Consider the following 24,359-nt stretch of genomic DNA (forward strand, 5'->3'; position numbering starts at 1 on the left):
GGATGTAACTGAGGACGCACAACTGTAGATTTACACTCGACTTTGTGCTCCACTACATTTATTTGATCACTTTAGTTACTGGATACTTTGCAGCTTGTGTGGTGCATCAGAGCTGAAGTAGCAGATTTTTAAAATGTCTTTAAAGTCTCTGAAGGCCGTGAAATAAATCCCACATAGATTTTAATGATATTTTATAAAATCCATCAATAAATGTCGCACAGTTTAATTATGAAGCTCTTCATGTGTTAAAAACTGTTAGCGGTTGCTAACAAGTGTCTAAATGAGACTACAGAGGTTGTCGGGGACATTAAACGTCCTCACAGCGAACACGGAGACTCATCTGCTCACTAGTCCGTCTTTACAGGCCACTTTAGTTACACACTGTTCTCACTCTGACTTTACAACTTGTGCATTGATCAGTTTATAGAAAACCTGGATAGTAATTGTGCAGTAAGACGCTCAGTGGTGGAGACGTTTAAGTCATGTGACCGTGATGTCGTCTGTTTGTAGCCTAGCATTAGCTTTTTACTGCTACACATTTAATTTACGCTTCAAACATCACAAAGCTGAGAGTCTGTAGTGTCTGTGAGGACGGTTCGGTCTTTGTTGGGTAACTTCAGTCTGTTGACTCTCTGAGGCCTCGGTCACTCTGACCTGATGAAGCAGACGGTGACAACACAAACACAGGGTGGACAGAAAAACATGAACACCCGGTGGAGAAGTTCCTGGACGATCAGTCAGAAACACTCAGAGACACAAAGACAACAAACAAACCTTCAGATGAGGATTGGTTCTTTTATTTCAGTAAACAAAACAAAACGTCCAAACTTTCGTTCGAGGCGACGTCGGCTAACGTTAGCGTAACAAGCTCCCAGCTGTGACCTCGGCTAATGTTAGCATCGCAAACTTTACATTCACACTGCTATGTGAAGCTATAAATGATTTAGCTTCTGTCGTGCTAGCATTAGCAGAAGTTAGCCGTGTGTGATGGTCAGCTAGCGTTAGCCAGCTAGCCTGTGCAGTGCTTCCACAGTGAGAGTTTGACAGAGAAAAAACAGCGGAGCGTTTCTTTACTTTGAACTACACAGAGGTGATAAATAACAAACTGATCCCTCCCCCCGTTCTTCATCCTCCTCTTCCTCTAGCAGGGGTGATGGTCGGGAACTCTCTTCCTGCAAAAACAAAACGACAGTCAGTGAATTCACCTTCACCTGAGAGCCTGTTGTGTCAGACAGAGATGTGAGGTGTGATGAACTGACCTGGGAGCAGCCTTGATGATGTTGTCGACTCTCAGGATCATCTCAGCAGCTTCAGAGGCGCTCAGCAGCACCTGACGCTTCACCTGGAAGGACTCTGTGATGCCCAGCTCGGCCATGTTGCCCACTGTGCCTTCAAACATGTCTGCAGGGGGAAAAACACACAATCATTAATGTTTGCCCACGGGGCTAGCTGGTTAGCATGCTAACTTGAGCAGATATAGCCACAGAAGAGCACATACAATCAGTCAAATCCAGTGTGGTGTGAATGTTTGTCTGTGTTCACTCACTCAGTCCGAAGTTGGTCTTGTTCTCCTGGTGTGCAGCTCTCAGTTGAGCCACCAGGTCGGCGCTGTCGTAGCCGGCGTTGTCGGCGATGATGGTCGGCAGCTGGAGGAGAAGATGGCGACAAAAATTAGCCGGACAAGAATCAAAACTGGAGATTTGAGAGAAAATCTGTTTCTGCAAACACTCTCTTAGAAAACACGGTATGACCCTTTAAAGAAGAGACGTACCATCCTCAGAGCCTTGGCGAACGACTCCATGGCGACTGCCTCCTTTCCTGGCGTCCTACTGGCCAGATCAGACACCACGCGGGCCATCAGCATCTCAGAGCAGCCTGACGGAGAGAGGGGCGGAGTCAGAGTCTGAGAGAGTGTGTGTGTGTGTGGTAGAGTGTGTGTGTGTGTGTGAGGGTGTGTGTGTGTGTGTGAGGGTGTGTGTGTGTGTGTGTACCTCCTCCGTAGACGGTGCGTGGCTCCTTCACAGTCTGAGACAACACACACAGAGCGTCGTGCAGCGAGCGCTCGGCCTCGTCCAGAATCTGCTGAGTCGCTCCTCGCAGGACGACCGTGCACGCCTCACCTGAGGGGAGGAGGGACAGGTGGGGAGGAGGGACAGGTGAGATACATTAATTTACAACTTAACACACCGAAGACGATTTAAAGCTCACATGAAATCCACAAGTCGAACAGTGAGACCAGCTAATGAGACCCGCTGAGTTAACTACCTCAATGCTAAGCTAGCTACTTTACGCAGCCGTTCAGAAAAGGTTTTTACATTCAAGATGTTTCGTAAGTATAATATGAAAATGAAGATTAAAAACAAGAACTGCGAGCAGAAATATGGAACAGAAAATTAACAACAACAAGCTGAAAAACAAAGCGTGGCTCGCTCAGATGTTCGGGACGTACCCATGGCGACTCCAGAGAAGTGGATGAGCAGGTCCTCTCCGATCATCACCTCCTCGATCAGTTTGCAGTGACCCAGCTTCACCAGCTCGGGGTGGTCGAAGGTGGAGGTGATCTCTCCTCCTGATCACACACAAGAAGAGTTAGTCAGCATATTGATCGGCTGATGTGACACATGAAGCTGAAACTGGAGCTTCAACGATCAAACACTACATTTCTGAAGATTAAAAAGTTACATTTCTCTGATGCAGCTTGTTAAATGTGAATATTCTCTGGTTTCTTTCCTCTGTGACAGTAAAGTGAACGTCTTTGGGTTGTGGACAGAACGAGACACGAGGACGAGCACAAACAACTGTGTAACACTGAACAAAGTAGATCCTGCAGAACGTGTGTGTGCACGTTTCTACGTACCAGTGACCAGAGCGAGGCGCTCGACGCCGGTGAAGTCGGCGTGCTCGATGGCCATGACACCCGCCTGAGCAAACAGCTGCTCTGGATAGTTATAGATCAGCTGTCTGTAAACAAACAAACAAACAAACAAACAGAAGTTTAGTCTTTTTACAGAAAAATTAAAAAGTCATGAACGTGTGAGCAGCTGCTGTGATCAGGATCACTGGGAGCAACAGCGCCCTCCAGTGGACGACTATTCACTTATCCCACTGCTGTTTCCTGTGTGTGTGTGTGTGTGTGTGTGTGTGTGTGTGTGTGTGTGTGTGTGTGTGTGTGTGTGTCTGTGTACCTGTTGATGAAGCAGTTGATTCCGTGTTTCAGGATTCGGTCGACCTTCTCCTTCATCTTCTCTTTCTCTGCGAGTTCGATCTCTGCAACCTTCGCCGTCGAGTCGACGCGAACCCTGGAGCCAAAGATCTGACACACACACACACAGTAAATATACAGCCACACAACACAAATGTCAAAACAGAAGCTGTGGATTTGTTTTGTTTACATGAAAGAGGCAGGTTGCATGATGTGTGTGTGTGTGTGCGTACCTTGATCTTGTCGGTGTCCATGCCGGTGTTTGCGATCAGGATGTTGACGTTCTCCATCCTCTTGGGTTGGTTCACTCCGATCTTCTTGTCCAACAGGAAACCTGGGCGGAGCAGCGGAGACGTTACAGGAGCCAATCGCATAAAAACAACACATCAGCCTGGGCGGCGATGACATCACAGGTCCTCGCTCACCTTCGTCCAGGTAGGAGTCGGTGAGGCTGCCTCCGAGCTTCTTGATGACGTGGATGGCCTCCAGGTTCCCGGAGCCCTTCAGCCTCATGATGGCGTTGACGGCCAGATTGGAGAAGTGATCTTTGTGGTGAGTCAGCAGTTTGGAGGAGAGCGTCGTCCGGGCGATGTTCAGCAGATCCTCCTGGAAACGGGCCGCGTCGTTGCTATGGAGACGGGAAGGATGCAGAGGCAGAAGGAGAAGAAGAGAAGAAGACTTAACAACTGAATCAAAGTCAGAAACAAACTGGTTTCAGTCTCAGCAGCTGCACATCAGACTCACCTGTGATCCACCGCCGCCTCCCTCAGAGCGTCTCTGGCCGCCTGCGTCGCCTTCCTCCAGCCGGCGATGATGGTCTGTGGGTGAATCTTCTTGGCGATCAGCAGCTCGGCCTCCTGCGAAGGCGACAGCGATGTTAACAAGCAGCAGCGAGACGTTTTAACCCTCACGGTTCAATTTAATAAAAAGACAAACAGCATCTTACCCGCAGCAGCTCTGCAGCGAGGACGGTGACGGAGGTGGTGCCATCGCCGACCTCATCGTCTTGAACCTTCGACATGTCTGCAATACGACACATGAACTTTACTTTAACCAGACAGAGCAGATAAACTTCACTACGTCTTTTTTAGCTTCCAGCTGCGACACAAAACCAAAATCATTTCTGATTCTGAACTTTACGTCCAGTTTGTTCAGCAGCGTCACTCACCAACCAGCACTTTGGCAGCAGGGTTGTCGACTCCGATGGCTTTCAGGATGGTCGCTCCATCGTTGGTCACCGTCACCGTGCCGCCTTTCCCTCCGCCGAGCAAGATCTTGTCCTGAAGAGACAGACGAGAAAGATTGTTCAACGAGGGAGCGTCAGCAACGAAATCAGCTCGATTTCATCTAAGTGTCGCTTTGAGCTCGACGCCTGTTTCTATTTTCATTCCCGTCTCTCGTGTTGAAAGCACGACACTGACGAGGAATAGTTCAATGATGAAGCTGAAATGAGGAGTTATCTATAAACTACTGTCTTCTTTTATAAACATAAAGACGGTGGCAGCCGGCTGGAGGGAGAAGATCACCAGGGGGCTGAGAGTTTCTGGAGGATAACACAACATCTCTACTTCCTGTTGGCTGAACTGTTTCTGTCACTTCCAGCAGAGAAACATCGAAATATCACAGTGAAAAAGTCTTTAATGGTGATCAACGTGACGTACCATCCCCTTCGGGCCCAGAGTGCTTTTCACCAGGTCTCCGATAGCGATGGCGCCGATGAAAGACGACTGCAGAGAAAAACACACAAATAGAAGAAAAACACAATAAATTATAAAACAATAAAGTTTCCACAGTTCAGACAACATGAAAACTTTAATAAACCCACCAGTCGTGCAGTTTCAGCTTTCTCTTCATCAGCTCCATGTCTGAAGATGTTGACCGGGGCCATCGATAAGGACGCCTGCAGAGAGACCAATCAGTCAGTCAATCAATCAATCAGTCAGTCAGTCAATCAATATTAAGAGACAAACTGACAGCAACACAACAAACAATAGTTCTGTGGCATGTTTAAGTTTTTGGGTCCAGCATGTTTCTATTACAAGTTTTAGTTTCATGAGCAGCTCCGTCCCTCGTGGTTATTAATACCATCAGTGTATTGATCACTACTGATCAGCTGACGACTACTTTGATTAATAAAGAGCAAAATTATACAAACAACACGTGTGGCCTCAAAATTTACTATCTCGGTTTTTGATAACTTTGTTCTTTTGAAATAAAAAGATAAAACTTTACACTCTGGATCAGGAAACATACGATAACGACGTCTAAGAAAAACTTTAACAATGAATCTTTCATCAAAGTTATAACCTTCAGATTTAATTAGAGACGCATCGATTACTATTTACTTTCTAAGAACTAAAACTACTGACAGTATACAAACACTGGCATGTTCATAATGAAACATTTACTGTGATATACTCATTATCTTGCAGCACATTAATTCTGGACGTGTTCTGTGGTTCCCTGGATCATAAACTGTAATACAGCTACACGTAACTGAAGTCTGGCTGCCACAAACAGAGGCGGTCGTTTGTCTTTGAAATGTCACAAATTAGTGAGAAATGTTAATCTGGTTTCACGACGTCGAAGATTAAGTCTCCAAATGTCTCATTTAACCTGACCTACATCCAAAAACCCAATTCAGGTTGCAAGTGCAAAAGAAAAAGCTAGAGTTAAACAATCTGGGCCTTTTTTATGCCTAAAATTAAAGAATTGTTAAATTACTGACGGCTTCATAATCTTCTGTGTCACAAATCAATTCAACAGAATCAAACTACAAAATTACCAAAATATTGAATCAACATCTCTTTAGTTTTACTGGACTGCATGTTCAGCATTTCACATTAGTTTAAATAACATGTGCTGACTGATAAAATATCTTCATCAACAGTTAGACATTATTTTGGGGTCCTTGTACGCCATAATTTAGGCGTGGACGGAGGTTTTTGTTCCGAGCCCCAGTGAACGCATCATGAGCGGATCCCTGTAGAAACCGCTAGAAGCTTCAGACACTTTATGAACAGTGAAAACCAAAAAACACAAAAACCACCGACGACTGTGATCAAAGCTGAAGTTAGATGACAGCAGATGTTACATGTTGATGCACTCACATTATTATATTTACTGTTTTTTCTGCCATTTTATTCACGAGTGACCATAATCGCTGATTGTTCCTGTGTGACAGCCACAAAGCCGAGATGACAAGCTAACCTAGCATGCTAACAGGCTAACAGGCTACCTGAGGGGAACAATGACGAGCAGCCGCGCACACACAGACCCGTTAAACGCGGCAGCTAAGATCACATTAGCTGTAGGAAACCCGGCAGCTTCATCAGACCGCGCTAACAGCTCAGTGCGCACTTTAAAGCGGCTAGCTTAGCCGTTAGCCTTTCATAAAGCCCATGTGCTTGCTCGCCGGCTAGCGCCGCCAGCTAACATGGAGCTAACCGGACTTTACGAGCAACACAAACGGTCTGTAAAGTGTTTAGCAGAGTCTGTGTGAGCTCGGTTCCGTGAGGAGCTGGAGCGACGTGTTCTGGCCGTTTCTGTCGGGTTGTTAAAGGGTGAATAAGAGCAGAAACTCACCATGATGTCTGTGAGTCGGGATGGAGCCGTGCACGCACACAGAAGAAGGGCTGGGCAGGGCAGTGACGTAGTGACGTGAAAACGTGATGCTGCGTTCAGGGCAGATCAGGGAGAACACGATGCTGCAGCTGTCTGTTGAAAAATGAGCCTAGATTTTTTTGTTTCTGGCTTTTATTATATAAAATATAAACTTTATTTGAGCCAGTGTGAAACGTAATGTGTGTTTTCTGTCAAATATTGTTTCTTATGTGGATTCTGTAGCCTAAACAACAAGACAATAACACAACAATAATAGCAGTATAAATTAATTATGAATTTGCAGCCGGTTCCAAAGCAAAAGGCTTAATATAAAATAAAATAATACGGCCAGGCAAGTTTATTTGTACAGCACAGTTCAGACACAAGGCAACACAAAGCGCTTTGAAAATGCAATAAAGCTTTTCTTACCAAAAATAAGTGTTTTTTATTTCATTCTATAAAATGTTCTTGTGCAACGCTCCTAAAAAAGACAGATAATAATAATAATAATAATAATAATAATAATAATAATAATAATAATAGATAATGGTTTCACAGGTATTGATATCTTCATGTGAGCGACAGAAAAAACATGGAGGAGGACGTAAAAGACATATGAGGCAGTAAATCAGACAAGAAACAAATAATTCGTTGTAAAGTTATTTAGAAATGTGTCCTTAGAAATTGGATAGTTTCCTCCTCTCTGTCGGTTATTTATTTGTTTATCGCTCGTCTCAGCGATCAGTCATGTTGTATTAAACACCAGGTGGCGTCACAGATCCACATTGAAGAAAAGACTTCAAATGAACCATGTAGTTCACAGAGTCTTCTGCATTAAATAGAGTTTAACCTTAATTTTAGCCCTGGGATGTTTTTTGGAAAGTAGCCTGAGTCCGGACTGGACCCAGTGGTTCTGTTAGAGGAACTCAACCTGGACTCAGCAGCTTTACAGACGCTCCAGTGACTCAGACTGAATCTTCATGTAAATGTTTCTTTGTGTAGGAAAACACAGGACACAATAATAGTCAGGGAGGCAATAACATATATTATTCAGGTAAAAAACAAACATATTTAAACATATTTCAGCCCCGCCTCCTCATTTCCTCTTCATCAAGCCCCGCCTCCTCATTTCCTCTTCATCAAGCCCCGCCTCCTGGCTCTGTGATTGGCCGCCTGCACAGGAAGACAGTAGATGTGCATGGGGAACTTCCTGAAGTAGCTGCTGACCCAGGGTCTGTGGAAACAACAGACAACAACAGAAAACATCTGAAAGGAGAGGAAAAGTGTCTGACTGATGATGTTAAAGGAACAGTTCACCCCAAAAACGATGTCTCAGCTGGTAAAACGTTTGTTTTTGTGTTATTGACGTGAATCTGAAGAGCAGCTGAAGTTTTACTTGGCGACTCGCTGGCTCAGGCTCAGGTGACACAGGTTCGTCCTCAGCAGTTTGGTCTCCTGCTGACGGAGGAACTCGGCTTCCTGCTGCCGCTCAACGTCCAGACGCACCGACTGTCGGAGCTCCGCCTCGATACGACCCAGCTGAAACACACACACACACACACACACACACACACACACACACACACACACACACACACACGCTGTTTCCTCCTGTTTGTTTGATAAAAACTACAGTGAGCAGCTGATGTAGGGAATTACTGAGAGCGTCATATTTGTGAGGTGTTTTCAGTAGGAACCAATGAGCTTGGAGCTGAGAGACACAAACAGGAAGTGAGACAGTGTTGAGAGACGCACTAACATGTTGCTGTTTTGGGTCTTTTCATGAGATTTGTGGACAAAAAGAAAAATACAGAATAATGGTTGAATTATCTGTTAAAATGGCCGCACATGCAGTTCAAAGAGTTTCCACCAGGGGGCGCAAAATATTTCTTCACCTCACAGCTCACCTAAACCTGCCGAAAGTGGCTCGATCACATTATTTTAAAGGTCACCTCCTCCAGCAGACTCCTGTTGTCCTCCACCTTCCTCTGCTGCTCGTACAGAGCCAGAGACGCCGGATGAGACGGACGCATCACTTCCTGTCTCTGGGCCTCGTCCACACCTGGTTTACCTGCTCCACCTGTCTGCTGCCGCCGCTGGACGATCGGCGGCAGGAAACAGGCGCTGACAGAGAGAGAGAGTGAAGAGGTCGTGTTTCACCTCATCATGTTCCCATCTTGTCAAGCAGCGACTCAGCGCTGAGTGGCAGAGCTAATGAACACACACTCACACACACACACACACACACACACACACACACACACACACACACACACACACAGATCCATGTAAACCAGTTTCCATTCAGATTTGTTTATAGTCGGGTCTGATCACAGTAACGAATCCCTCTGCCAAGGTCGACAGAGTATCACACACACACACAGACACACACACACACATACACACACACACAGACACACACACACACACACACACACACACACACACACACAGACACACACACACACACACACACACACACACACACACTGTTATCAGATTGGCCGGACTGAGTTTCCAGCTCCTCTGAAGACGGCAGCCATGTTTCCATCCCAGCTTGTATTTGGTATTTTTGCCATTTAACTGAGAGATACGATGTGAAGGAGTTCTGCATCAAAATGTCTAAAAACAACTCGACCTTTGTTTTGTATGTTGTTGTGTTCTTACATCATCATGTTTACAACAACGTTCAAACCAGTTTACTCGAGGTAACGAGACGAAACAAAGACGTAAAAGACGTGAACAGACAGAGAGGGAGGCTGGACGGGGAGAAAAGGCGTGTTAGTGTCTCGTATCTGCAGAGAGTTTCTTATTTTCTCTCTTTGTTGCTGCTCGGGACGCTTTACCAACCCAACATGTGGCTGTTTGACGTCCTGGGAATGAGACTCAACTATCAACTATCTTTGTGGTGCGTTCAGGAACAGCTGGGACAAATCCTACTGACTCTACCTTTAACTTTAATAGTCTTTGAATTATATTAATATGACGTGAGCTTCAGTTAGCTTTGACTACAAATGTCCTTCAGAGGGAGACTTTTTACTCTGATACTCTGAGTACATGTCAGAGCCTGTACTCGATTACTTTTACTGGAGTAAAGAAGCTGAATCAGTACTTATACTTTTACCAGAGTCTGTTTTTAACAAGTATCTGAACTTCTGCTGGAGGAAACAACGTGTGGACTCTTTCCACCTGTGGTTAGTTTAACTTTTACCTGTGCTCCCTGCTGTCCGACTCCTCCCGAATCCGAGAGAGGTGACGACCTCCCAACCTGCCCTGCGACACACACACGCACACACACACACACACACACACACACACACACACACACACACACACACACACACACACACACACACAGGATAGAGTATCAGTTAATTACATCTTGTCAGAAGATTGACTGTGGAAGAGAAGGAGGAGAGAGACAGTTTCCCCCGGCGATAGTTTCCGTGGTGACAGCAGACATCTGTCCGTCAGTCTCCAGGCTGACAGATGACACCACGCACACACACACACACACACACACACACACACACACACACACACACACACACATACACACACACAGCTGAGTAAGGATTAGCTACCTGTATCGGCTCTGGAACGTTACACCTGTTTTTTGTTTAGTTTGGATTAAAAATTTAGCTCAGAGTTCTGAAAAAGGTCCAATCAAATTTAAAAAACACGCCTGTAAGTTTGTTTTTGGGCCGAATGCAGTCGTTCACAGACTTTTCACGCCGGGTCGACCTTCTGTAGATAATAATAGTGTCTTTACGCTGTAACAGCATTCGTTGCTTTTCAACAGACTTTCTAAAAATGTTCTCGTCTTTGTTTTGGTCCCGTTCGGTTCAAATTCATCATTTTGCTTCATGTTCTCTTCTTCTGTGTTCGATGTTTTAATAAAGAAACATCCAGAGCTGAGTCCTCGAGCAAAAACAGATCATGTTAGACGAGGACTTAACATCTGCTCCTAGTTTTAAACTGACGGACAGTTTTAAACTCACGGCTGCTGAACTGGAACAAATACAAACGTCTTTAATAATCTGAACAGCCATCCCATCGGCTTAAATATAACTCCTTGAATGAAATATACATTCATGCTGAATATTTTTGACAGATGACAGATGATTCAGCTCTTTAACATTTTATTAAAGATTGTTACTTAAAATCATTTTTGTATCAATTCTGGGCAGAGAAATGCAGTTTCTGTTATATTTTATCAGACTAATGAAGTTAAATCTGCAGTTTATAACTAATATTACTGATATTCTTGATTTCTGTTGCTGCTTCTTTCTTAAGTTTTCTAAGAGAATATAAGTTTTGCGTTATGAAATTAGAAAACAGACACTTTTTATCTCCTTGGTCAGGATGTTTTCCTCTGATTTTAGCAGCCGCTTTTATGTTTAGAACAAACATCACTATTATAACTGAGTCACACATAAAGTTAATTGATTGTCAGCTCAATGCACCAAACAGCAGCAGAGACCATAGAGAACAGTCAGACTCACATTGTGCTCGGCGTCCATCTCTGTTTCCACTCCTGCAACTTTACCTTCCTCTCTGCAGCTGAGACGTTTGTCTCAGACACCTAATTAGTTTGGTGTTTCTGCTGCACCTCCTCCACCTGAATTAGTCATCAGTGTGTGTGTGTGTGTGTGTGTGTGTGTGTCTGTGTGTGTGTGTGTTTACAGCTGAAGGAGTTCACATTAAGAAAACCAACCTTGTCTCCTGAACAACACGATAAATCCATCACTGAGTTTGTGTGTTGGGCAGGTTCAGTCCAAATTGTATTGTTTTATACTGGTTACTATCATTTAAAGGTAAATATGACTTTCATTACTGATATTTTCACCAAATATTACCACAGATATACGAGTATTATAAAATGGAAGAGGCTGATGTCGTTTCTCTCCTGCAGCCTCGGATCAGCCTGGTGTCTGCTGACTATAAAACCTTTTATTATCAGTCAAAATGTATTGATAATCAGCATTTTACTTCTGTTCTGTGTTCAGCTGCATTTAGAAAACAAAATGGAGGTCTGTGAGGTGACTTCACACCATGACGCTACCATGTTAACTGACTGTTTGTTCACGTGCTGTCAAAATTATCAGAAAAAAACATGTTGCTCCCACAGACGTGAATGAATGTACCAAAGTCGGAAGAACGACTGGGGACCGACCTGCACCGTGGGGACCGACCTGCACCGTGGGGACCGACCTGCACCGTGGGGACCGACCTGCACTGTGGGGACCGACCTGCACTGTGGGGACCGACCTGCACCGTGGGGACCAACCTGCACCGTGGGGACCAAAACCACAAGTTTGAAGTATTTACCTTCGGGTTAAGATTTGAAGGTTGGCATTGGGTTTACGTGAAGGTCAGGGGACCCGTCACACTATAAACAACTCGAGGCAGCTTTGATGACATTTTTAAACATTTTATTAAACTTGTTTTCATTTCATACAAAGCAGAGAAGTCAGGATTCAGTCACGTTCAGTTCAGCTCATAGAAAAGATTCATTTTAACAGTTTCACACTCAGAAATGACTTTTTTAAAGAAGTAACTTTATTTTCGCCTCAGTCAGACACACACCTCCGTCTCAGAGCTTTTTAAATTAATATATATGTACTTGTCAATAACAGAAAAGGATTTATTCTCAGAATTACTGTAAACTGTAATTTCTTCTCACAGGTGTAATCCTGTTCCATCAGAATGAGATCAGTGCTTCAAATAAACTATCTTAAAAACTAAAACAGAAAACTACTTAAATTTCAGCCACTTTTTTATTTATCTTCTTATTAAATTAAAGGTCGAAAACCTTTTCAGCATTAAACCTTTTGTATCCTCCACAAAGGTCACACACGTCTATTACACGTTCAGACAAACCCTGATTTTTAGTTTGTACAAGAATGAACCGTTAAAACTTTTCACAAGACAAAACTACAACATAATATATATTTTTACTTATTTTTCTCATCTTGAAAACAAAATGCTTCCCCCAGTCTTCAGATTAATTCAAACATTTGCTTTAAAGTGAATTATTTTCATGCTGGATGTTGATTAAGTGAATTGTGGACATTTTAAAACCTGTTTTTCGTCTCTACAAGCTGAACTCTTCGTCCTCACAGAATAAAAGACGGTAAATAACAAAACAATAAAAGGAGATTTTGTGCATCTGATCTGAACTTTCACTTGCAGACCTGTTTTATAAATCACGCTGTGCAATCTATCAACAAAAGTGACGAACAGTTTATCACAATAAAAACACATTTTTGGGTTTTTAAAAAACATAAAAGCAGAAGTGATGACAGCCGGCATGTTTCTCTGATGGTCATCTTCATGTGGGGGAAAGAAAATATTTAATAATAATAATAAATGTGAGTCTACGAGTCTCAGCAGCGTCTGTAGAAGTGAAAGTGGTAGTCGGTGAAGAGCACCCCCGCGAAGTGATGGTCAGTACTGCAGTCTGCTAGACCCTGAAGAAGATGAACACACACTTCAATTATTTATAATTATTTAGTATCATAAATCCTACAAAATCAGGCAGTTGTAGATCTAATCAGTAAAGTGAACAATCTGCAGGAGATTCAAGTAGAAAAATTGTTTCCAAATGCAGCTTTACTCGTTATTAGTTCACTCTTCACACTTCACATTGTCTTTATCTTAAACACATAAACTTATTATCTTTATCTTAAACATCTACATACATACTGTTTATAAACAGTCACCCAGATTCTAACTCAAATATAAAAATGTGTCAATAAAACTAATGTTTACAGTTAAAAGCTTCTCTCATACTTATATTTAATGATATGACAGCAAGCAAAGACGTGAGTGGCCACATTAAGATTAAAGTATGAAGTTGATGTTATTCTATATATTTTTTTCGTTGTCGACAAACTTCACGTTCAGACCCAAACCAACAAAATGTCCGTCTGTCTCTCGATACCGTCTGAAGACGTAAATCTTTAAAAAACACCTCACAAAAATATTCATTTCATTGTAGATTCATTCACTGTTGGCTTGAGTCTGCATGTGAGATGTGTTAATAATTAGAAAAATGAGAATAATAGCAGAAATCCTCACTTATAAATAAAATGACATGAGAGAGAAAATTCAGTTTTCTTACAGCGACTGCAGAGCGAAAGTGATACGAGCTGCGATAAAGACGAGACACGTGAAGAGGCCACTCGTGTTCTCCCTGCAGAGACAACAGACCACAACACAACAGTCAGGTCACGTTTAATCCACAGAAGCAACAACTGAAACATGTTTGTGAAACCAAACTACAGTCGAGACCGTTAGCTGGAGGTGGGACAGACACGTTCATCAGGAAGTTTAATGAAAAACAAACATTCAAATGAGCCTAAAACAGCCTGTTACGTGTGTGTTGTGTGTGTTGTGTCCACCGCTCTGTCTCTACAGTGTCCTGTGTGGTGCAGTCAGGTGTGTGTCAGTGTGTGTGTGTGATTAGTGTCCATGTCCTGGATTAGTGTGAGCGCGGCTGTGATTAGCATGCTGTCGTCCTGATGTGAGGAAAACCCTGGCACACATCCATTATTGATCAGTGTTTCCTCACACTGCCTGCATTATTCACTGTAATGGTAACTGAGTCAGTGGACTGGATCCTCAGTGACCCTCGAGCCAACGCACGCACACACACACACACACACACACACACTCACACACACACACACACACAGACACAAGACACCTCTGTAATTTTTTAAATGAAGAGAGCGTCCAGAAATCTCCATTATTGTTACCTGTGTGTTCGAAGGGTATCTGATCCCAGTGACAGTGTTTATGTCCAGCAGAGCCGAGCAGGCTGCCGACTCATCGAAGCTGCACAGATGAACCACCAGCAGCTCTGTAGAACTACAGGAACACAAAAACCCATCAGAACATGTTTTATTTACAGTTACGTCTCAGGTTTCACCCAAAAATGTGAATCCAGTCATCGTCTCTGCGGGTCGTGGTTCACAAAAACATTTCTGGAGCTTCACAGCAAAGCAGCATTCAGCTGAACAACTGAAGCAGCTGGAGACTTGATTTAAAACAGAAAGTGGCTCCAGACAGCGAACATCTGAGTCTCCAGCAGCCCCGAGGTCCAAAACTGATTTTTTTAAAAAGTTCCAGAAATGTTTGGTGGAGATAATGACTGAATTTTACTTTAGGTGAGCTGCTCCTTTAAAAACACAATTAATTAGCCCAGTTAACTGTTAGCTAGCTAACAGGCCAGCAGACTGACACACACTGATGCTAATGTTGACATCCTGACATGCAACAGGCCATGTAAGCTTATGTGCTAATCAGCTGCGTTAGCAACCTCACAGGTCACAGATAATGTTGTTTATAAGAAATTAATGTATTTTAGAAACAAGAGACGCCAACGTTAGCTAAATTATACATTTGTAACACTCGAAATGACCAAATATTAATAATTATAACACGTCTTCACGTGTTTCATCGTCTGAACTCACTTCATGAGCAGCGTGATTCTCATGTTGACGGGAACAAACTGGCTGATGGGAACTCTGTAGACGTATCGACCCGGTCTGAAAGAAACACAGTGAGATCAGTCAGTCCAGACTGTAGTTTACTTCAATATTTCTAATTGATCATGCTTTATTATTTTAAGTCTGTTAAGTCCTGAAAGTCCTTAAAAAACATTATTTTCACAGTTAGAGATGCTACACTTTGAGATATTATGTGTGCGTAACAAAATAAAAGACAAGGCATCGACTGTTTGTAGCATCAGCTTCTTCCCGTCGGTCTTCACTCACCCACACTCGTCCCTCAGACAGTATTTACTGTCGATGGCCTGCTGGTTCTCTTTGATCATGAAAGAATGGATGGTGGTGTTCGTCCCTGACGGAGACATGATGATACAGGTGAGTCAGTATATTAAATACTCTTCACTCTGATCTGATTACCTCGTGTCCTGTCCTCTTCAAGGTCACCAGGTTTTTTTGCTTTAATGTCAAATGTTATTCTCACACAGAGGTCATGTATGATGACACTCGATACTGACGAGAAGAATAAGCTCAGTGTGTGTGCGTGTGTGTGTGTGTGTGTGTGTGTGTACACTCACAGTCTCTGGCACTTTTCAGTTTGTAATAAAGTTTTTCTCTTCTTATATCTGTGGAACAAAAACACATCAGAGTCACATGTTTCTTTGTGTTGATATCTGAATATCTCTGAGTGTTGGACCGAGCTGCTGTCACCTGTCAGGTTGGACTTCTCTGCTCCAGGTGGTCCAGTGGAGGTGATGCTGGACTCGGTGCTGCCCCGTGCAGGTGGAGTGCAGCAGTACACCTGGTCACAGTACAGCAGGTCACAGAAGTCCACGTCTGGAGGCCACAGGCCGGGCTGAGTGGACGCTGGGACTGGAGGAGAGAAGTAACGGCTTTAAAATGAGCTGATTAGACATTTTATTCACCTTTTATTTGTTTTGTCCTGGATTTATTATCTTTATTTATGTTTTTATTGTGTTTTAATTCCTCCTGTATTTGAACTGCACTGTTTTTTTCATTATTCAGATTTCATCTCATTGCCTGTCAACATGAACATGAATGAAACAGCCCTTGTTTACATCGTCTGTGTGAGACAGTGGAGGTGAACACCTGAGCTTACCTGTGCTGCTCCAGGCCGTCGTCTGCAGAGGAACCACGCTGCCGTTACTGAGAGACAGAAACAACACGGACACTGAGGTGATGTTGGAGTTAAAGTGAGCATTCATGAGTTATTTAGTTTAGTTGGATACTTTGGGTACGCTCGCATCGTTTCAGCAGCTTCAGGAGAAATATGACTGTCAGGGACAGATTTCTGCAGGTGTCTCCACATCAGACATTTTGTGAAGGCACATCTGAATTATTTTGAAAGTGCAGCACCTGACAGACTAGAGGATGTTCAGTATCTATGATTGTTCGGCTTTAACTGAGCAGATATAAATTGTGTTTCCTGTTACAATAAAAATAAAAATTGTTGCTGTTACTTGTTGCCGGGAAAAGCGTCGTAGTCCTCCTCCTTCAAGTTAAACAGGTACAGAGCGGTGATAGAGATGACGCTGTGAACACACCACAACAGTTTTGAATTAATATTTTTCTGTCTCTCAGCTTAACGTATTATTTCTGTGTGGTTAAAAACAGGAAGTGAGCTCACGCCTCACCAGAAAGCCATGGTGGCCAGCAGGGTGAAGACGCTGGCCTGGAAGACTTTGTGCTGCAGACAGTGGGCGTACTTCTGACTCCAGCCGTCCTTCTGAACTTTAACACTCGTGCAGGCGTCTGGACTCGGCGCCGTCGACACGCTGCTGTGCTTCCTGGGCTTCCTGTTGGAGGAAACACGATTATAATTTATACATCATGCTGATATCAGGACGCTTGTTGTTCCTTAGAGTGTCGTGAATGTCTTTAACTTCCAGATAACAAATAATAAATCATCACAAGTCTCAATGTGAGACCTTGAGCGCAGTCTGCTGTCCTTCAACCTGCTTCATGGGATTCTGCTCCACTTACTCATCGCCTACATTTCCCACAATACCTTTCAACAAGCCACAAACAAAGAGGGGAAACTGCGGCAGAGTTTGTGACTCTTCACAACTTCATGTTTTCTGTCAGCTGCAGTTTATCCTGTTTTTTTTAAGGCTGCTGCTCGTTAATCACACAGTCGCCTTCAGAGACTCGTCTGTCCTTGAACTGTGACACACTGATAAAACAGTGATGCTGCTGTTATGCAACGCACCAGAACACACCTCTTTGACATTTACTCAGCAGGGCCGGCTTGTTATATATCCATCATTTGCTGAACATGACCACAAACTACAGCTCAAGGATGACTTGTTGTCCGCTCACATGAATGTTGATATTTAACAGTATAAAATCAGATAAATGAATAAAAGTACCCGGTGGAGCGCAGGCTGCCGGTCAGGCTCTTTAGCTTCGCCAGTCGGCGGTTCCAGACCTCCAGCTCATTAATTCGAGTCTCCAGGTTGTCGGTGAGCTTCGACAGCTGCTGCACCGCCCCGACGTTCTCCATGAAGATCTGCTCCTGGAGGACGAAGAGGAGGAGATATAAGGAAATGAATGGGCAGCAGTTTGATGAGAACATGAGCAATTTGTGTTTGTAAAAATTAACAGATCATTAATGTCATGCAGTATTTTCTCCAACAACAGCTTGACTTTATCCTGACGGCTTTAAGTTCAAATAACTTTCACCAAAAATAAAAATTTGACAGTTCAACAAAAAAAATAAACAACAAAAGACAGAAATTCAATTTGTCACAAAGTTCAGTTTCTCAAATCTGTCCAGAGTAAACCCTCTTCACAAACAAATCAATAAAGGATCTCTGAAAAAGAAAAAAACAAACAACATGTCTGACGCTGTCAGAGTTTCCTCTGGGACCAGTCAGCTGATCATCTTCATCACACAGGAGAAGAGTCTGGAAGTGACGCTGCAGGCTAACGCTAACTGCAGGCTAACGCTAAGCTGGCTGCAGGCTAACGCTAGGCTAGCTGTGTCATCTCTGACCTGTTTTTTGTTTAAAGTGAGGGGAAACACTGACCCTGCTTTTGCAGCTACTTGATTATTTTAAGAAATCCTTCTGGTGTTAACTTTAATATCTGATAAACCTAAAGTAACTTCTGCTTTTTATTGAAATTGAATCTTAAATGTCACATATTTGAACAACATAAATCAATAAAACAGTCTGGAGGAGGAGAAGAGGAAGAAGAGGAGGAGAAGAGGAGGTTACCTTGTCCACCATGAGGAAGTTATTAATCTTCTCTCCGTCAGAACAGCTGACGTCTCCGACCTCCCTCACTGCTGACGGCAGCAGCTCCTTCACCTCCTGAGCTATGATACCTGAAGATCACATCGATATCACACTCACCTGGTGTAATACATAAACCACAGGTGCACCACTGCATTAACATGTTAATGATGCGGTCAGTCACCTGTCTGGTGCGTCTGGTCGATCCCCATGCTGGAAGCAAACTCTGGTTTATAATCGAACTCGACGATTCTCATCTGAGTGATTCTCTTCAGCTGCTGCTCCGAGTCGACCTGACGAGCAGACAGACGAGCGCTTTAACTTCAACTGATACCTGAGATGTTTCCACGGTGTTTGAGTGACACTTCGTCGTCTCACCTCCTGTATGTTTTCCTTTGCGCGGCAGTCCGACGGCTGCATGACGGCGCCCATCACCTTGGCGTTTCCACAGACGACCAACGCCTCATCAGGAGAGTCGGTGTTGATGCCCACTCGGCCTTGACAGACGACGGCGTCCTGCACCGCCCCTCGCTGCCACATGGTGTCCCCGTCCATCTCAAACTGACCAGGGTTAGACGCCTGCAGGGAGGACACGCTGCTGAGACACTTTCATAAATAAAACATAATATTTGTGTGTTTTACTCGTTGTTACCCTGACGATGATTCTCTCCGACACCAGAGCGGTGAGGAGGAAAGTTTCCTCTCCTGCCGTGGCAGCGTACAGACCCACCACCATCTGGAAGTATCTACAAACACACACACAGTTAGCACGTAGCTCTGACTGTCGTTCATTCATTCACGTAGTCACTCACTCACCTCTGGTCGGGGTTGGGTTTGCCTTTTTTCCTCATGTTGTTGGACGTCGTCTCGCCGAAGTGCAGTCGGCAGAGCGTTACCTTGGTGATTTTGCCGCTGGGCAGACTGACCCTGGAGGAACAGCATTCATTGGTTGGATGTTTGTGCTTTTACAACTTTTGTTTGTATGTATCGCTCAGAGGAAACTGAAAAAAAGCTGGTCATGTAGCATGTTGGGCTGCTGCATCCATTATCTACCTGACAGGGTGGAAGGGCTTCTTGCTGCGGTCGGGCTGAGACTGCTCGATGGTCACCTGGTGGCTCGGAGATTCCAGCTGTGACGAACCAGACAAACAGGAATCACACACAGGAAATACTGTCGACATCGACTCAAAGTGCAAATGGCAGAATTTCCAACATTTTGGAGAAAGTATCTTGTTCATGCTGCATTTTGTTGTAAGCTAACAGGAAGTCATCGATCCATCCCAGAGTCAGGTGGGTTTTGTTGGCCTGTCCAACTGAGACATCTGTGTGTTGGTCATGAAGTAGCTCCAATGCTAACTGCTGCTAAGCTACCAATCTAGACATGTCCTGGACCAATCTCTCGTCTAGCTGAGAATCATTTATCTCAATTCATTAATCATTGCGTTATTGTTTGTTACCGAGTGTAGACAGAAGGTTTGAGAATCTTGTGCGCACCTTGATCCCGAACACTTTAATCAGGAAGTGGTCGACCACCTGCGGTCCGCTGGGCGTTCTGACGTACTGCGGCTCTGCGGCCACGCCGATCTGAACGGTGACCTGGAAGTGATTCTTCTTCTGGCAGATGAAGGCCTCGTCGGCTGCAGAGAAGACAAAGCCTTTATCTGTGTCGACGTGGTAGGCAGGAGGAGACCTGGAAACACAGAAGACGAGCTGATTAGACTTTGTTCAGGTGCAGGTGTAAAGATGATGATATCAGTCGGTCTGTCCAACACTTTGGCCCAGAGCAGATCTCTCAACAACACTGATCAGCTGGCTCTGTACTCACAGTGTCTGGTAGCTGCTGTTGTACAAAGTGCTCCAATGTTCTGGCGTGTACTGATCCCAAGTCAGCAGCTGGTAGGATCCTGTACTCAGTCCACCACCACCCACTGTGTTCCCGACACCTTCACTGCAGGAGGCCTCGATTCCTGCTGACGGCTCCTCAGACTCAGATCTCCTCCTCTTTTTACTGTCTGCAGAGCTGAAGAAGGATGAGAAGAAACATTCAGAGTGCAGACCAAACAGCCAATCACTGACTGACTGAGACCAACCAACCAACCAACCAACCAACCAACCAATCAACCAACCAACCAACCAACAAACCAAACAACCAATCAACAAACCAACCAACCAACCAACCAACCAACCAACCAACCAATCAACAAACCAACCAACCAACCAACCAACCAACCAACCAACCAACAAACCAACCAACCAACCAACCAACCAACCAACCAACCAATCAACAAACCAACCAACCAACCAACCAACCAACCAACCAACCAACCAACAAACCAACCAACCAACCAACCAACCAACCAACCAACCAATCAACAAACCAACCAACCAACCAACCAACCAACCAACCAACCAACAAACCAAGCAACCAACCAACCGACAAACCAAGCAACCAATCAACCAAGCAACCAATCAACCAACCAAGCAACCAACAAAACAGCGATTTAGTAAAGACTAAAAGTCATATAACTGATGCTGGAAGGTCTTACTAGGTGTGTAGCGTGGAGGTGGAGCCCATCAGACAGGCTGAAGAGGGTGTGGTTGAACCGTGGATCAGGCCTGGTCCAGCACAGGGGGAGGTGTAACTGTTCGAGGGTGGATGTGGTGGGGATTGAGGCGTTGGGGGGGTGTACACCTGCGAGCAGCTGTCTGGATTCAGGTAATGTGTGTGTTCAGGTGAGTGGTGTGTGTGCTGGTGCAGGGGGGCAGGTGGGGCAGGGGGGGCAGGTGAGGTCCCAGGCTTGATGTAAGTGTTAGTGAGGCCCAGACTGCGGAGCTGGTCGTGGGTCAGCGGATCATGGTGGGCGGAGCCTCGATCCTTAAAGCGACAGGACGAGGAGAGGGCAGGCCGTTGTGCCGGCTGGAACACTTCCTGGTTGGGCTGCTGGTTGGGCCAATAGGGCGGCTCGTAGTGGAAGTCTACCAATCAGAGAAATACAGCGTATCAGCCGGCGTTGATTATTAAAATGTTCTATTGTTTTATTTTACTATGTTACTCTCATATTTAGCTCCTTTTTGTGTCAAACAATCTAATCGAAATATGTGACAGCTGGCTTTAAACACTTTAAATATAATCCTTCTTGCAGTAAATGTATTTGTTGAAGCTGAAACAGTACCTGGTATCTGAGCAGGTGAACAGGCCTCCGAGCTCGAGTCAGGAGGAGACTCAGGGAGCATGCTGGGAAAAAAACACAAAACATGGAGAGAGGTTAACTCATCACACTGAGGTGTCACCTGTAGTTACCTCTCAGAGTGCGTCGGTCAGGTGGAGACTGATCCGTCATGATCTCTATCTCCACTTCTGCTACGTCACACTTCCACTTCTCTTCATTTTGGAGGCAAATATTGTGCTTTTACTGACCTTTGTTCACAACACACCGGACAAACCACGCACTTTGAGCTCTTCATCACTTTAATTTGACATTTTTAAGAAACATGTTTATGTACATTTATTATGAAAATGAAGAAGGCGCCAGATAAAATCTGGACGACGTGACCTTGGTGTCATAAAGAGAAGCTCATGAGCCGGTTTACAACCTTCACCCAGCTGATAACCAACTGGGTCAATGCTGTTTGTGTGTGTGTGTGTGTGTTTTATGTAACAGTGTGTGTGTCCAGGAATGATGATGGCACCGACACAATAACTGATACTACTGCCGGGGGTTTAAAGTAACTGAGTACTTGTACCTTTAAATGAGTATTTCCATTTTGTGCGACTTAAAATATTGTGCTTTTTACTTCTATCACAACATCAGTTACTAGTTGTTATGAAGACTCAGATTCTTAATACAGAAGTTAATTATCAAACACATTCTGATGTGTTCTTATTGATTAAGATCAATAGACGTATATAAAGTAGTTATATACTGATCAATAATCAATAATCAATCATGATCAGAGGAGAAATGACGTCACACTGAAGCTGTCTGTGTGTGTGTGAGTCTTACAAGCTGCTGGGGTCCATGTCGTTACTGAGGTACTGCTCCAGGATGCTCGTATCCACGGCGACAGAACTGTCCAACACACCGCTCACATCCTGACCTGCACACACACACACACACACACACACACACACACACACACACACACACACACACACACACACACACACACACACACGTAAGAGTGTGTATATAATCATGATGTTGTGTGTGTTCATAACAACTTTAAGGTCCAGTGGATCCTCCTCAAAGACTACAAGAGGTATCTTTTTGTCCTCTTTTAGTACCAACCAGCACCAGAACCTTCTCAAAGAGCCCCTCAGGGTCCACAGGAACTACCTTCTCCAGGATCAATATATCTTCCTCTTAAATCCATGAAACTACTTCCAGGATCTCCTTAAGAACCAGCAGAACCCTTCTGGGACTCCTGGATCCTCCACATGTGGAGTCTGAACCTCTTCAAGGTCCAATAGAACTATCTTAAGGAATATTTGATTTTCCTTGACGACCCCTGGAACGTCCTCTTTAGGACCACATGAAACTTCAGTCCAACCTTCTCAAGGAGTCCCACACGGTCCAAAAGGACTACCTGTCCCTCCCTGAAGGACCCCTTTAAGAACCAACTGAGCGACTCTTGGATCCTCCTAAGAAACCAAAGAACCACCAGAACCTCTTTTATCTTCTGAGGGACTCCTGGACTCCTCATTTAAACAGTTAACCTCTTAATGAAGCTGTTAAAACTCAGCCAGTCTGTCTGTCTGTGGAGGGGATGAAGTGTAACAGCTCACCACTGAAGAACTGCTGCAGCGCCTCGTTCTCTCCCAGAACCTGGACCGGCAGCCGGCCTCCTCCGGGCTCCATGCTGCCCAGCGGGGGGGCGCTGCAGCCGGGGAGTGAGGAGGGATGAGGAGGGTCCTGCTGAGACAAACATTGAATGAATCAATACACAGAACTTTTACTTTATAAAGTGTCCTACAGCCGGTGGAGGAAAGTAACAAAGTACTTTTACTCAAGTATTTCCATTATATCATATTTCGACTCCATTACAACTTAGAGGCAGATTTGGTACTTTTCGACCTTCTTCCTTCTCTAAATGCTGAATGTTTTACTCAATTACAAGTAAAATAGATTACAAAATAATACTACAGTAAAAGTACAAAGTATTCTCAAACACTATTCAGAGTTTTAGTTACTTTTAAACCATTGATGTTTACTCAGTACTCAATTACAGTTGTTAAAGTAACTAAGTAGATTACATGGTGTAAAACAAACTTAAGTATGAGTAAAATTACAGACCTAAAAAAATACTCAGTTCCCAAAAAATGACTTAATTGCAGTAATGAGAGTAACTGTAATCACTCCAATCCTGAATGTTACCGCCGGCAACCATTATGTCATAACAACTATGACCCAAAGTGTTGAGAGTTAAATAAATAGATAAATAAAACACACTGTAACTATACTGTAATTATATGAGTATTTCATGGTTCTTTTATATATTTTGCAGCACGTAAAAGTAAAAGTAAAAGTAGAAACACCACAAAAACACAACAGTAAAGTATCACGAGACAAATGTATCAAAAGTAGAGGATCAAAAATAAAAAAGTATTGCAGTAAAATGGCCAGAGTGAGAGTTACAGTTACATGTTATATAACTGAATTATTATTTCTGATGCATTAATGTGCATGAAGTATTTTAACTATTTAAATTTACTGTTGAGTGTTTTAAACTTGTGTTGTGGTGAAGTGAACGAATGAAACTCTCCGTCAGCTTCAGTGAACTTTC

General features: G+C 43.9%; 2 protein-coding genes across 2 annotated transcripts; both read right to left on the minus strand.

The window, feature by feature from the left end:
• Positions 1-775: 775 nt before the first annotated feature.
• Positions 776-6,869, minus strand: cct2 (chaperonin containing TCP1, subunit 2 (beta)). The gene is made up of 16 exons (XM_073480719.1): positions 6,788-6,869; positions 5,028-5,102; positions 4,864-4,929; positions 4,371-4,482; positions 4,149-4,225; positions 3,947-4,059; positions 3,628-3,830; positions 3,436-3,536; positions 3,186-3,313; positions 2,858-2,961; positions 2,450-2,569; positions 1,992-2,120; positions 1,772-1,875; positions 1,547-1,646; positions 1,260-1,401; positions 776-1,172 (listed from the first exon to the last, which is right to left on the minus strand). Exons 1-16 carry the CDS (start codon positions 6,788-6,790, stop codon positions 1,142-1,144), a joined length of 1,608 nt encoding a protein of 535 aa, XP_073336820.1. The 5' UTR covers positions 6,791-6,869; the 3' UTR covers positions 776-1,141.
• A 5,414-nt stretch (positions 6,870-12,283) lies between these two features.
• On the minus strand, positions 12,284-23,442 carry myrfl (myelin regulatory factor like). Its single transcript, XM_073480766.1, has 23 exons — positions 23,362-23,442; positions 22,580-22,673; positions 21,749-21,810; positions 21,122-21,551; positions 20,401-20,595; positions 20,070-20,265; positions 19,629-19,705; positions 19,392-19,502; positions 19,228-19,321; positions 18,954-19,154; positions 18,760-18,868; positions 18,558-18,667; positions 17,709-17,854; positions 16,974-17,135; positions 16,800-16,871; positions 16,439-16,485; positions 16,030-16,191; positions 15,897-15,944; positions 15,589-15,673; positions 15,286-15,360; positions 14,569-14,680; positions 13,932-14,003; positions 12,284-13,278 (listed from the first exon to the last, which is right to left on the minus strand). The coding sequence occupies exons 1-23, from the start codon at positions 23,432-23,434 to the stop codon at positions 13,195-13,197; spliced, it is 2,817 nt and encodes a 938-aa protein (XP_073336867.1). The 5' UTR covers positions 23,435-23,442; the 3' UTR covers positions 12,284-13,194.
• Positions 23,443-24,359: the final 917 nt, after the last annotated feature.

Source organism: Pagrus major, chromosome 14 (assembly GCF_040436345.1).
Source record: "Pagrus major chromosome 14, Pma_NU_1.0".
NCBI classification, from domain to species: Eukaryota; Metazoa; Chordata; class Actinopteri; order Spariformes; family Sparidae; genus Pagrus; species Pagrus major.